We start from the raw sequence: 12,887 nt of genomic DNA, 5'->3' as shown, positions 1-12,887 counted from the left end.
GCTGGATGAGCGTTCAGAGGACAGGTCAAGATGGAGATAAGCCTGAGGGACCTGAGGGCAGACGGGGAGGTTAGCCTGGACCCGCCCAGCAACAAAGGGCAGAGTAGGCAGCCCAGCCCAAGCAGCCTCCAGTTTAAAGGTCCCGTCAGCTGCAAAGATTGTGGGCTACAGCATCTCCTCCTGTTTCTCCACTTCCTGTAAGGGGTTCAGAAGCAGTTGTCGGCAGCCCCTAAGCCCACCCACCGGCGGACAGCCGGGGGCCGGCTCCCGCATCAAGGATCGGCCCACCAGCGCTGGAGGAAAAGCGCAGACCGGGGCAGCGATCATCGAAGTGTGTGACTCTGGCGCACGCAGAGCTCCCCACAGACCTCGCGCCTCCACTCGCACAAGCTCCCCGGAAGGGTTCAGAGTCCCCTCTTCTACACCCTTGGACTGGCTTTTATGGCGGCCATTGCCCTTTGAAGCGTTTGCAGCTCCTTTTAAGCTGGTTCCACCGTGTAGAGTTGTTAGCGGAGCGTCAAGGGGTACCGTCCAGTACACAGGGTGAAAAGCCGCTTTCAGAAATGATTAGCAAAAATCCTGGGCTAGGAACGGGGGAGGCTGAGGCCGAGGGGGTCGCGAGCAATTCGGAGGTACTGCTGAGTGCGAAGATGCTTCTGCGGAGGCGGATCCCAGGGACCCCGCACGGGGCGGTGCCCACCCGCCCGCGTCACCGCGGTTTCCGGCAACTCCACGCGCCCGGGCTCTCGGGCTCGCCCAGGGTCCCGGAAGAGAGCAGCGGGGCAAGCGGAGCGCGGGCGGGGCGGGGCGGGGGGGGCGGCTTCGGGCCCTGGGGCGGGGCGGAGGGGGTCGCCGGAGCGCCTGCCTCTCGCGCCTGGGGACGCTGGCGAGGCGGCGAGCGGCGCGCGCAGCCGGGAACCCGTACTGGGCGAGAGCGCGGGGGCGGGCCGGCGGCGGACGAGCGAGCGCGAGAGCTCCTGCGCCCGGGCGCACGGCGGGAGCTGCGGCGACGGTGCTGTGGCTCGTCGGGAGCCGGGAGCCCCGACACAAAGGCTGGGGGTCGGGGAGGGGATGTGTGAGCAACCGGGGAGCCGGGAAAGGGAAAGCGAAAGCCGCGGGTGCGGCAGGTGACGGCGAAGGCGCGGTACCCGGGCCTGCCCTCCAGAGCCTGTCGGGCTGACCCCGGCGCGCCGCAGCCATGGCTATCGCCCACCTGGCCACCGAGTACGTGTTCTCGGACTTCTTGCTGAAGGAGCCCTCGGAGCCCAAGTTCAAGGGGCTGCGGCTGGAGCTGGCAGTGGATAAGATGGTCACGTGCATCGCCGTGGGTCTGCCCCTGCTGCTCATCTCGCTGGCCTTCGCGCAGGAAATCTCGATCGGTAAGGCCGGTGCCGGAGGGGCGGGGTGGGGCCGGCCGGCGCGAGCGGGCGTTATCCGAGGAGCCCAGGTCTGCTGGAAAGAGATTTTATTGCGCGCCCCTGGAAGCCTTCTCAGGCTGCGATGGGCGTGAACGTTGGGAAGAAAGGAAACCCCAGCTGTATGTATATTCTTTGCCCACGTGGTTCGTTTTATACCCCTGTGGATCCTGTTTGCATCCCTACTGCTCAGTTCTTCTGCCTGCTTCCCCACTGATCCTGAGTGTGGCTTAGCGTTCTTGTCCGGCTCTTAGAACCAGCGCCCTTGCCATCAGATTTGTCGAAAACAACGGTCTCGTATTCCCTTCCCTCTCACCCTTGCATTTGTGTAATTACCTCGAAATTTGGAGCAGAGAAGTTCCTGAGTGGCTGAATGGAGGATGTGCAGAAAAGTACTCCATGAAATGTGTGTTCTCCCTTCATTACCTCACTTTGATACTGGTTGAGACTTCAGCTCTGCGGGGTCATGAATGCTGGGAAATGACTGCACCTGGCAGGTATTAGAGGGATAATACCAGAATCCTCCACCCGGATGGTGTTGTTATGAATGTGGGATGAACAAGTCCCCATCATGTAGACTATCCTTTACGCATAATAACACTTCTGAGGTGCGAAAGTGTTTGGGGTAGGATCACGTGGTTAATAAGACTGGTCTATCTCATCAGCTGTTCTGACTTACAACACAGGAGAGGATGCTTTTGAGTCAACGGGACAGCTATAGCCTGTTCAGTACGAGAGAAGAGAGGTGGGTGGCAATGGACCTTGGGGAAAGCTTCTATGAGAAATTGTACTGGTCCTGAGCCCTGGAGCACAGGTGGGATTTGGATAAGCAAAGGTGAGACCTTTGCTAAGATTTTGAGATTTCAACAGAATGTTACATGTTCCTGGAAGGAGAGATACGGTGACCGTCCCTGCTGAGGCAGGAGAGTTAGTCACGGTTCTTGGAATAGGAGCATGACTATGGTCCAATCTGTTAGAACAGAGGAGTACAGACTTGATGATTTTCAGAGTGCGAAGTTATTGTTTGAGCAGAGGATGGACCTGTTGAAAGCAGTGCTTAATAAACCTGATGGTAACATGTAGGGTCTAGGGTCAAGGAGGGAAGTGGAACTAGGGAGGCCAGATGCCAGATGAAGGGGCATTAAATGAGGTCTTATGCATATGTGGGGGCCAAGATTTGAAGGGGAAGGATGGGAGAGGATGATTTCTAAGAGATCAAGGAACAATAAGCGGCCTTTGGGTACCTAGTTTTTAATAGGTCAAGAAGGGCAGATATTGACCAGAGTTGTTGGAAAGGCTGCAGACCTGAGTGACTGGAAAATGGTGGTGCCTGCAGAGGGGAGAAGCAGAAGGAGAAGAAGAGAGACTCTCCAGCAGACCCCCCCCCCCCCCCGAGTGCGGAGCCTGACGCAGGGCTCCATCTCATGACCCTGAGATCACCACCTGAGCTGAAATCAAGAACCTGAGACCTGAGCCACCCAAGCGCCCTGAGAATGGTGGTATTTTGATGGGACTTCTAAAGTTGCAGAAGGAGTTGGTTAGAAACAGCTTATGGTGAGCTTGATTTTGTGATCTACAGCACTAAATTGTTCCACTTGGCAGGAAGTTGCCAAATTCCTTGTGGAAAACAAGTGATTGGGGTTTTTTTTTTTTTTGGTCTTTGGGCAGGCAGAGTCATGCAGTTTCTTCTTCCGCCTTCCAGCTGGCAAGGAGTTGGGACTTCTGGTAGAAAGGAAAACCACCAAGTAGCTGGGGTCCTGGAGATAGTCTCTCCTTCTGCAAATGTTCTTTGAAGACCAGCTGTGGCCTGGAGCCTGTGCTAGGCACTGAGGACCCAAGAGCAAATGAGGCATGGTCCCCATCATGGAGAGGCAGTGGTCTTGGGCCTCTGATGCCAGGAGGAGGGAGTTGGTTACCTCCTGTGATCAAGCTTAATGTCCACCCGCATAGTAGGGGCATTCCGGAGGCAGAAGCCTTCTCAACACAATCAAGTTGATGGGCTGCCAGAGGGGCGTTCGGTTGGGATTGGGAGTCGGTTTATCCAGCAGCAATCTGAGCTTATGCTAGGTGCAGAGCACTGCTGTGTGTTGAGTGGGACATGAGAGGATGTCCAGGCATGGTCTTCTTCCTGCCCTGCAAGAGTTTACCCTTCATCTGGGGGCTAGGACAGATGTGCTGACCGGTGATGTCCAGCAACACGTGGTTCAGTGACAAGACAGTGTCAGGCTCCAAGCGCCCAGCCGCTGAGGGTTGGCAGGGACTGTGAAGCTGACTCCCCTTATTCTCACGGGCTTCTGCAGGGAGGGTAGGCATGGGGGATCCCAGCTGCACTGGGGAACACCTATTAGGTGGAGTGCTTTTTAGATAGTGCCAGAAAGAGAGAGAGTAGGGAGGAGAAGAGAGGTACATAAATTCATGCAAGGAGTCATGTCAGGCAGCATTGAACTTTGTGCAGTGTCAGCTTTTAGGTGAAAACAAGAACAAGCAGTGGCGATGAAGGAGAACAGTAACAACAAAGAGAGAGGGGAGTGATTCAGTGGAGCTGTCCTCCACCACTTCAGTCAGGAGCGCTGGCCCCGAGCACATGTGAGACAGGCCTGCACACTTAAAACCTGGCTTCCTCCTCCCTCATGAGAAGCCCTCCCCACCTTGCTGGTGCCTAGAATATTCTTTCCAGGTTGCACTTTGCCCGTTGCATCATAACTTGTTTACGTGGCTCCCTTGCTTATGAGTTACTCCGTATTCTATTGCTCCCTAGAAGCTGGTGTCTTGTACGGCACATGGAAACCCTTCTGTAAGGCTTGTCGAGTGAACAAGAGGTGGTAGGTTTTGGCATCATTGACGTTTGTTGAGCCTGGTGTGCATGATGGCTGTTCTTGGCAGAGGACGTCAGACCCTTATAGGACAGAGAACCTGCCCCTTGGAAGATGATTGAGCAGAAAAGATAGTCATAACCTCCTCTTGCAGGACTCATGGCATCTGGGCAGTGTCAGGTGTGCAGCTGGGTGCCATGGAAAGCAGAGGGAGGGGTGGCTTCTGCCTCGGGGTAACAGTCATGAGCAGGAGAAGAGTTCGAAGGGAACTCTGAAAAAGGGTTCCAGATATATGGTGCAGTGCAAGCCAAAGCAGCAGGGCATGGGATGTCATGTGGCTGTGGGGCTTTAGGAGCAGGCATGGTCATGTAGGGAAAGGAAAAAGGGGAATCAGGTCAGTCCAGAGGTGCTGCTAGGGAAGAGGGTGCAGTAAATCTCACTGCTTTTCCATCGCTGTGGGCATGTGTATACAAAATGTGAAAATCACCTTTAGTGGCTACAGATACCAATTTTCCTCTGACATTGATATCCTGGTATACATCAAAATGTGTTGATTGTGATATGATATCCTCTTAAGCCTAAAATAACTTTTTGTTTTCCAGTTTCTGAAAACTAAACTTTCCATGAACTTAGTAGTCTATAAAATAGGATCCAAGTCGTAAATGGGTGACAATTTTTACTTTAAGGAAACATTTTTCTTTTAAAGAAAGAGTTCTACCAAATCTGAAAATTTGCTCAGACTTTTTGGAATTAAAAAAGTACACGTGTACGGAAGCAGAGTGTGGAAGATTGGAGAGAGACCTCACGATAAAATCGACTGGGGTTTATATTAAAGTCTTCTCCTTTGTCTTTGGCCCGTTTTCTCACTAGTTCAGCCCACTGGGCTTCTCTTAGAAAAGAGGGACAGACGCTGCCCAGGCCTCAGAGACTCACAGGTGGGGCAGTGAAGGACTGTTATTTAGGCCCTCCTGGGTGCTGGCATGGAGGGATGGGGGCTGCAGGCAGAGCCCATGCCACAGAGATTTTGCCCCCCACACCCCCTGCAGCAGCAGATGTGGCCTGGCGTGGTGGGCGCTGGTGTGGGGCTGCCAGCACTGGGGAGGATTGCTGTGGGGGTGGGGAGCAAAAGGGGCTCTGCCTCGCTGTCTGCTGGCAGGTTGTGGGTCATCATAGAAATGATGAGGTGCAGAAGACCAGAGAGGGTGTGGTGCCCGCAGTCAAGTTCAAAGCAACTCTGGTAGCCTTTGCAGCAGCCTGGGGCTGGGACTGCTTGTTGATCCTGACTGCCCTGCGATGGGGAGAATTACAAGCAGAAACATTCTGGAAGGAGTCACTGAGGGGACTCTTCTAAGCCCTGAGTTGTTGCTGGGAGTGTTTGGAAGGCTTTTGGAGCTCCTGACCATTGAAATGATGTAAGAATTAAAATATGGTCTGGTCTCGTGAGGCCTGATACTTCTGCTCGGCTTGCCTCAAACACTCCAGCCCCAGCCCCCCAGTGGGCAAGTTGGGTGTGGAGAAAAAAACAAGGGAGTTTTAAATTTGGTGTCCTCATGACTGGACGGGCAAGACAGGGATGGGAGCCAGAGAAGGGGGGACTGACGCTCGGTGTCACCAGCCCTCCCTTTTGCTCACCCCTCGCCTTGCCTCATGTCTTGTCCACAACAAGTGCTCAATAAAAACATAGCAAAGGAAACACTGGAGCCCATTAAGGACTCTCTGGAGTCGTCCCCTGGACTGTGGCTGGGCTCAGAGGGAGCAGGGGCATTGCGGGCAAGGGGAAGCATGGAAGACAGGAAGCCAGGTCCAGATGCTAAGGTTGCCAGCTCCCACCCAGTACCTGGAATTCACCAGCTAGAGGCAGGGGTTCCTGATATGGAGAGGGACACTTCCCAGTCGCTGGGCTACCCGTGTCATTTAAGAACACAAGTCATGTCCAGTCACGGATTCCTTCCTGCCATCTCCTCCCAATAATAGCATTCTCGGATACCAGTCATCATGGGAGGGAGCCAAGCTGCCCCACTTGACTTACAAGGGTAGGTTATATTCCAAGTACCTCAGATTCCCTTTTGCAGTCTTTGTGACGAGGAGGGAGCTGTGTTTGTAGGACTGAAGGGCTCTACTATGTAGGGCAGTGACCGTCATTCCCTGTGGCTCGAAGAACACATGTGTGTTGCCAGTGTGGGAGGGGGACAAAGTTCGGTGCCACGGAAGGACCCTCATTTGCATATACCTGCCCCCAGGGAGAGGTGAGGAGATAGGTGGGGGGCAACTCTGTTTAGAAAACAAGCATAAATAGGGGTGCCTGGCTGGCTCAGTCCGTGATGCTCGGCTCTCCATCTCACGGTTGTGAGTTTGAACCCTGCATTGGGCTCCACGCTGGCAGTGAAGCCTACTTAAAATACAAACAAACAAAGGAGAATAGCAGCATGGGTAGACTGCATGGCCTTTAAGCTCCAAGACTTTAAGCAGATTTATCCAAACTATTGAAGAAACAGATGCCCTAAGTGTGCTGCCTTTCAACATGAGTGGGATTCATGTTCTGGGAGTCTTTGGCAGGGTCAGCCATGCCCTTGGCTCAGGACTGTTCAGGGTCTGATGCTGATGGTTTCCTTCTGAGGGACGGCTTTGCTTCTCTGCTGCCCTGACCTGGCATGTCAGGAGGCCTTGGAAGAGGAGAGCCCCTGCCTTCTGCCAGGATGCTTCTTGCCCGGAGCCAGTGTGGCTGGACGGAGCGAGCAGTGGCACAGCCGGCAGACCCCTGGGAAAGGGTGTTTTGTCTTGCCCTGGGTTGCTCCCTGCAGCCCCCCACCTCCTTGGCAAGCGCCCACAGTTCTTGGCTCCACAGTTAGTTTTACAGGGTAGTGGTTAGCCAGTCTCCCTCTCCCTCTCTCTCCCTCTCCCAAGCCAAAGAATAGGTGACAACTGCAGCTGCTTCCACAGCTGCTTCCAGTTCCTTTGTGTCTCCTGCACTCGGGAGAGGCTACTGAAGGGTACGGTTTTTCTGGGTTAATTTTTGTGACTTTTTTTTTTTCTTTTTTACCCTGGTATTTTTATTGTACAGATAGTACCTAAATACATTCTTGTGATAAATGGTGCCTGAGCCTCCTTCGCCCTTTGCCGGAGGTAACCACTATGGATGCTTGGTACAGCCTTAACGGTCCCTTTCGTTCGTTAGTATGCCATGTATACATGTTCTTTTAGAAAACAAAGTGAGTCAAACTTAATGGTTTGCTTTTTCCCACTTGGGGTGTTTTGGAGAGCCTTCCATGTTAGGACATGGGCATTATTGGCTGTTTTTCTAACTGAAGTGTGATTAACTTGCAGTGGCGTGTTAGTCTCCGGTGAACGCTGTAAGGATTCAGCACTTGCATCCGTTACTCACCCCTTCACCCGGCCCCTCACCCACCCCACCTCTGACAGCGCCAGTTTCTCCTCTGTATTTAAGAATGTCTTTTTTGTTTGTCTCCTTGTGTCCGTGTTTCTTAAACTCCACATATGAATGAAATCGTAGGGTATTTGTCCTTCTCTGACTCCATCCGTGTTCTTGAAGAGCGTAGAATGTTCTCGCCATAGTTCATCGAAGCACTCTCTCAGTGAGGCCCATTTCTGGTTCTTTCCAGCTTTCTGCCGTTACACACAAGCCTTGTTTGTACATAAGTCTTTGTAAATACTTCCCTCCTCTCAACATTGAAAGGGAAGAAGAGACCAGTATCAGCTTCCAGGATGAAATATTTTCCAGGATAGTTTCGGATTCCTGAATTATTATTGGAAATAAGTACAAAAAAAAAAAACAAAACAAAACACCTTGTATGCCTCCACTGCTAACTCCCTCTTGGTGTTACTTTGTCAGAAGATCGGGAGAGGCACTGCAATGTGCTTTCAGTTTTAAGGATGAGCCTCTTCCCAGAAAAAAATTGCAACATTTATTAGACTCAAGTAGTCTCATAACACACTGTAGGGTTCCTTCTAAGCTCTTAACCGTAAGTTGCAGTTACTGTCTCCCCACCACACTCTAAGTTCATTGAGGGCAGGAACCATCTGTCCTCTGGCTGGTTGACTGCTCTATCCCTAGTTTCCAGCATAAAACTTGATACATAGTAGACATTCAACAATGTGTGGATGAGCGGATTATCAGCCATGTGGTAGGACTGGTCCTGAGTGTCAATTATTATAATATCTGCAAAATGGAATTTTATGGATCTTCAAAGAGTTAGTCTTTTAAAAATTGTCAAAAATTGGGGGCACCTGGGTGGTTCAGTGGGTTAAAGCCTCTGCTTTCAGCTCAGGTCATGATCCCAGGGTCCTGGGATCGAGCCCTGCGTTGGGCTCTCTGCTTAGTGGGGAGCCTTCTTCCTCCTCTCTCTCTCTGCCTGCCTCTCCACCTACTTGTGATCTCTCTCTCCATGTCAAATAAATAAATAAAATCTTAAAAAAAAATTGTAAGAAAAAAATTGTCAAAAATATTTGGAAACCCTCTATAGTGTCATTGGAACTGATTAGAATAACAATAATAGAGCAAGGAATGTGAATTGAGAGAAGATAAGCAAACATTTAGTAATGATGAGACCAGTTTTTTTTTAAAATAACTAGAACTTGGGGCTCTGGGTGGCTCAGTGGGTTAAGCGTCTGCCATCGTCCCAGGTCGTGATCCAAGGGTCCTAGGATCGAGCGCCACATGGGGCTCTCTGTCCAGCAGGGAGCCTGCTTCTCCCTCTCCCTCTGCCTGCTGTTCCCCTTGCTTGTGCACATGCTCTCTTTCTCTCTGTCAAATAAATAAATAAAATCTTTAAAAAGATAAAATAAAGAAAATAACTAGAACTTACCCAAGCAGCATTTGGTCTGTTTTCTTTTTCTTTTTCTTTTTTTTTTAATTTTTTTATTTGAGTAGAGTTGACAGTGTTATGTTAGTTTCAGGTGTACAACATAGTGATTTGCAATTACAGCATCATTGACTGTATTCCCTGTGTTGTACCTTCTCTTCCCATGACTTATTCATTCCATAACTGGAACCCTGTCTCCCATTCCCCTTCACCCATTTTGCCACTCCCCCCAACTCTCTGGCAACAGTTTGTTTTCTGTATTTATAGGTGTGTTCTTCTTTTTGTTTATTCCTTTGTTTTTTAGATTTCACATCTGAGTGAAGTCTAGGGCATTTGTCTTTCTTGGTCCGATTTATTTCACTTAGCTTAATGAACTTAGCCAGGTGCATCCATGTTGTCATAAGGGGTAAGAGCTCTTCCTTTCTTATAGCTACATAATATTCCTGTGTGTGTGTGTGTGTGCACGCGCACGCGCATCTTTATCCATTCATCTGTTGGTGAACACATAGGTTGCTTCTATAACTTAATTATTGTAAACGATGCTGTAGTAAACATAGGGGTATGTATATCTTTTCAAATTATTGTTTTTGTTTTCTTTGGGCAGATACCCAATAGTGGAATTATTGGATCATATGACACTTTTATTTTTAGTTTTTGGAGGACCCTCCATACTGTTTCGCATAGCAACTGTGTCAGTTTTACAATGGGGAAAAGACAAGGTCTTCAATAAATGGTGGTGGGAAAACTAGACAGCTATGTGCAAAAGAGTGAAACTGAGCCAATTTCTAACACCATCCACAAAAATAAGCTCAAAATGGATTAAAGACCTAAATGGGAGACCTGAAATAATAAAAATTCTTGAACAGAACATAGGCAGTGACTTCTTTGACATCAGCCATAGCAACATTTTTCTAGGTATGTCTCCTAAGGCAAGGGAAATAAAAGCAAGAATAAACTATTGGGATTACATCAAAATAAGAAGCTTTTGCTCAGACAAGAAAACCATCAACAAAACAAAAAGACAGCGTGCCGAATGGGAGAAGATATTTGCAAATATCTTTGCAAATGATATATCTGTTAAGAGGTTAATATCCAAAATACATGAAGAATTTATACAACTCAACACCCCTCAAAAAGAACAGTCTGATTAAAAATGGGCAGAAGACATGAACTGACATTTCTTCAAAGAAGACATCCATGTGGCCAACAGACACATGAAAACATGCTCAGTCAGCATCACTCAGCATCGGGGAAGGGCAAATAAAAACCACGATGAGGCATTACCTTGTACCTGCCACAATGGCTAAAATCAGAGAAACAAAAAAATAACAAGTTGGCGAGGAGGTAGAAAAAAAGGAACCCCCGTGTGCAGTTGACGGGAAGGCATTCTTTCTTTGGTTTCAACGTACCCTGTCCCCTGACTTGAAGAGACCTAGTAAATAGAAGAGCCCTGTTTGATGATTACCCCCTTTCCTGTGTCTCCCCACCCATGCCCCAAGAAAAAAAGAAGAAAGGAAAATGAAACTGGGAGAAAGTCTGTTCTTTCCTAATAGATGAATTTCCACCACTAGCAAAAAATGAAAGTACATCTTGGAACGTTTGCAGATTCCAAGTTTGGATTAGCAAAATCCTTTTAAAAAAAAAACCACAGAAGCCCCTCTTCTTCTGCCAATTGTTTCCTTGGATTGCTTTTTCTCACCACTAGAGATAGCCACTGTTACAGCTTGGTGTATTTCCCCCCGAGGCTTTTTATGTATAGATAGCTGACAGCTTCTACTTCTTAACAAAAATTAAACATTAAATCAGAGCCATCTTACCATATTCTTTTTTTTTTAAGATTTTATTTATTTTTATTAGAGATAGTGAGAGAGATAGTGAGAGAGAGCACAAGCAGGTTGGAGAAGGAGAGCAGCCTCCCTGTGGGCAGAGCAGCCTCCCTGTGGGCAGGGAGCCTAATGTGGTGCTTGATCCCAGGACCCTGGGATCATGACTGAGCAGAAGGCAGAGACGCCCAACAGACTGAGCTACCCAGGCATTCCCCGCCCCCAACCTTACCATATTCTTAAACTTGCTTTTTGTTGTCTACAAAATTGAACATTGAATCGGAGTATCAAAGTGTAGCCCTTTCACAGTGTTTTCGCTGATATAAATAGCACTGTGGGGAATATACCTGAACAGAACCCTCTTCCCTATGAAGATTTCAGTATTTCAGCAAATCATGTATGTAATTATGAGGCCGATGTGCACATTTTCACACTCCGGTATGGCAGGCCACCCTCCAGAAGGATCGTCCCCACCACTTTCACCAGCAGGAAGAGAGCCCATTCCCTTCTGTCCACAGCAGGTGGTGACTGTCCTTGACAGTTTAGTAGATGGATAAAGATCCGCCATCATTTCAGGTCACATTTATTCGGTTACGGCATTGAACGTTTTTCCATATGTACTTTTACCATTTGCATAATTCTCTGAATTGTTCATGTCTTTTGCTTGTCTTTCAAAGGGGTTGTTGGTTTCTCAGTGGATTTTATTAACTAAGAGCTAACATAGTTTCACATACTTGGGGACTGTCCTTTATGGCAGATACCTTCCTTTCCAGTTGTCAGTTATCTTTGAATTGTGGCTGTGGTTGGTTTTGATGAGCAGGTATTATTTTAAGTTGTCAAAACAGTCCCATCTTCTCATTTTTTTATTTCTTCAATTCCGTTTTCATTAGACCAGTGTAGCTCCTCCTTAGGACAGTTAAACATCCATTTAGTTTTCTTCTAATTATCTTCGATGATTTTAACATTTACCTCTTTAGTCTGCTTTGGTCTTCTGATGGTGTAAGCCAAGGCTTAAGCTGATAATTTCTCTATTGTTCTTTGCTGAGGTATCTGTTACTTACCCATGGGTCTACAGTGGTTTTTTTATTATGAACTCTTACGTGACTTAGCCTGTTTTAGAGCTGTTTGTATTGTTCCAGTGTTCTATTAATTCTCATAAAATACCACACCATCCTGTTACTGCTTTCATCCTGGCTTGTTTCTAGATATAAGGAGACACCTGGGTAAATTAAATAAATAAAATCAGGGAATAATGGAACCATGAGCAAGGAGTCCAAGGCATAGCTCGTAGTTGAAGTATCCCACTTGCCTAGCTCAGATTGTTGCAGATAAATTCCTTACAATACAGTGAATATTTAGAATGCTACTGAATTATAGGAAGATGATCACTACCAACAGGTCCCTTACTGGGATCCTATTGGGAACTTGTCAGGTTATCTCAACCCCTGGACACATTTCTTTTTGCTAGTTATAAGAACCCATACATTGCTACATTTCGGGGTGTTATTAAGGCTACTGAACCTTCTGTATTTTGATCACTGCTATGACTACTGTCTTTGTGGTTACAGGAAGTTGTAATTGATTATAAATGGGTTCTGAGAAGAATTACAACTTCAAAATTGGTTTGGAAAGCAGTGAATACTCCAGGAGGAAGGATGAATAGGCTGTCTGTTGCCTCAGTGCCTCCACAGATGGGACAGGTTATGGCCAGTGAGACAGGCTGTGGCCTGCTCCAACCAGCCCAAGTCGGTCCTACCACCTGCCACTGGTATGATAGTGGAGGCAGCTTCCTCCATACAAAATTTTAATTTGCCACGTGTCTGTAAGTCTGTTTGTGTGTGTGTCTGTGTTCAAGTTCGGGCAGTAAGAAAATTAAAGCCCTGCCCCTTTTTGGACACACCTACCCTTGGTCTCTTTCTCAGAGGTAACTACCTTTACTGTTTGTTAGTGTTTTAGGCCGCTCTGGGTCCCTGTGGAAAAACAGGATTTTACTTGTATTTTATTATTATTAAATTT

At 48.2% G+C, this 12,887-nt stretch overlaps 1 protein-coding gene across 3 annotated transcripts in view; it reads left to right on the top strand.

The window, feature by feature from the left end:
• Window positions 1–920: 920 nt before the first annotated feature.
• PANX1 (pannexin 1) overlaps window positions 921–12,887 on the top strand; it is a 44,577-nt gene continuing 32,610 nt past the window's right edge. For all 3 annotated transcript variants that reach the window (XR_009356849.1, XR_009356848.1, XM_059186363.1), the window contains exon 1: window positions 921–1,379. Coding sequence is in view for 1 of the 3 variants with exons in the window: in XM_059186363.1 (XP_059042346.1) it covers window positions 1,199–1,379 (181 nt within the window). In the remaining 2 variants the exon portion in view is untranslated. The remainder of the gene's footprint in view (window positions 1,380–12,887) is intronic.

Source organism: Mustela lutreola, chromosome 1 (genome assembly GCF_030435805.1).
Source record: "Mustela lutreola isolate mMusLut2 chromosome 1, mMusLut2.pri, whole genome shotgun sequence".
In the NCBI taxonomy this organism is placed as follows: Eukaryota; Metazoa; Chordata; class Mammalia; order Carnivora; family Mustelidae; genus Mustela; species Mustela lutreola.
Note: the sequence above shows the minus strand (reverse complement) of the source record. Positions and strands in the feature narration are given on the sequence as shown.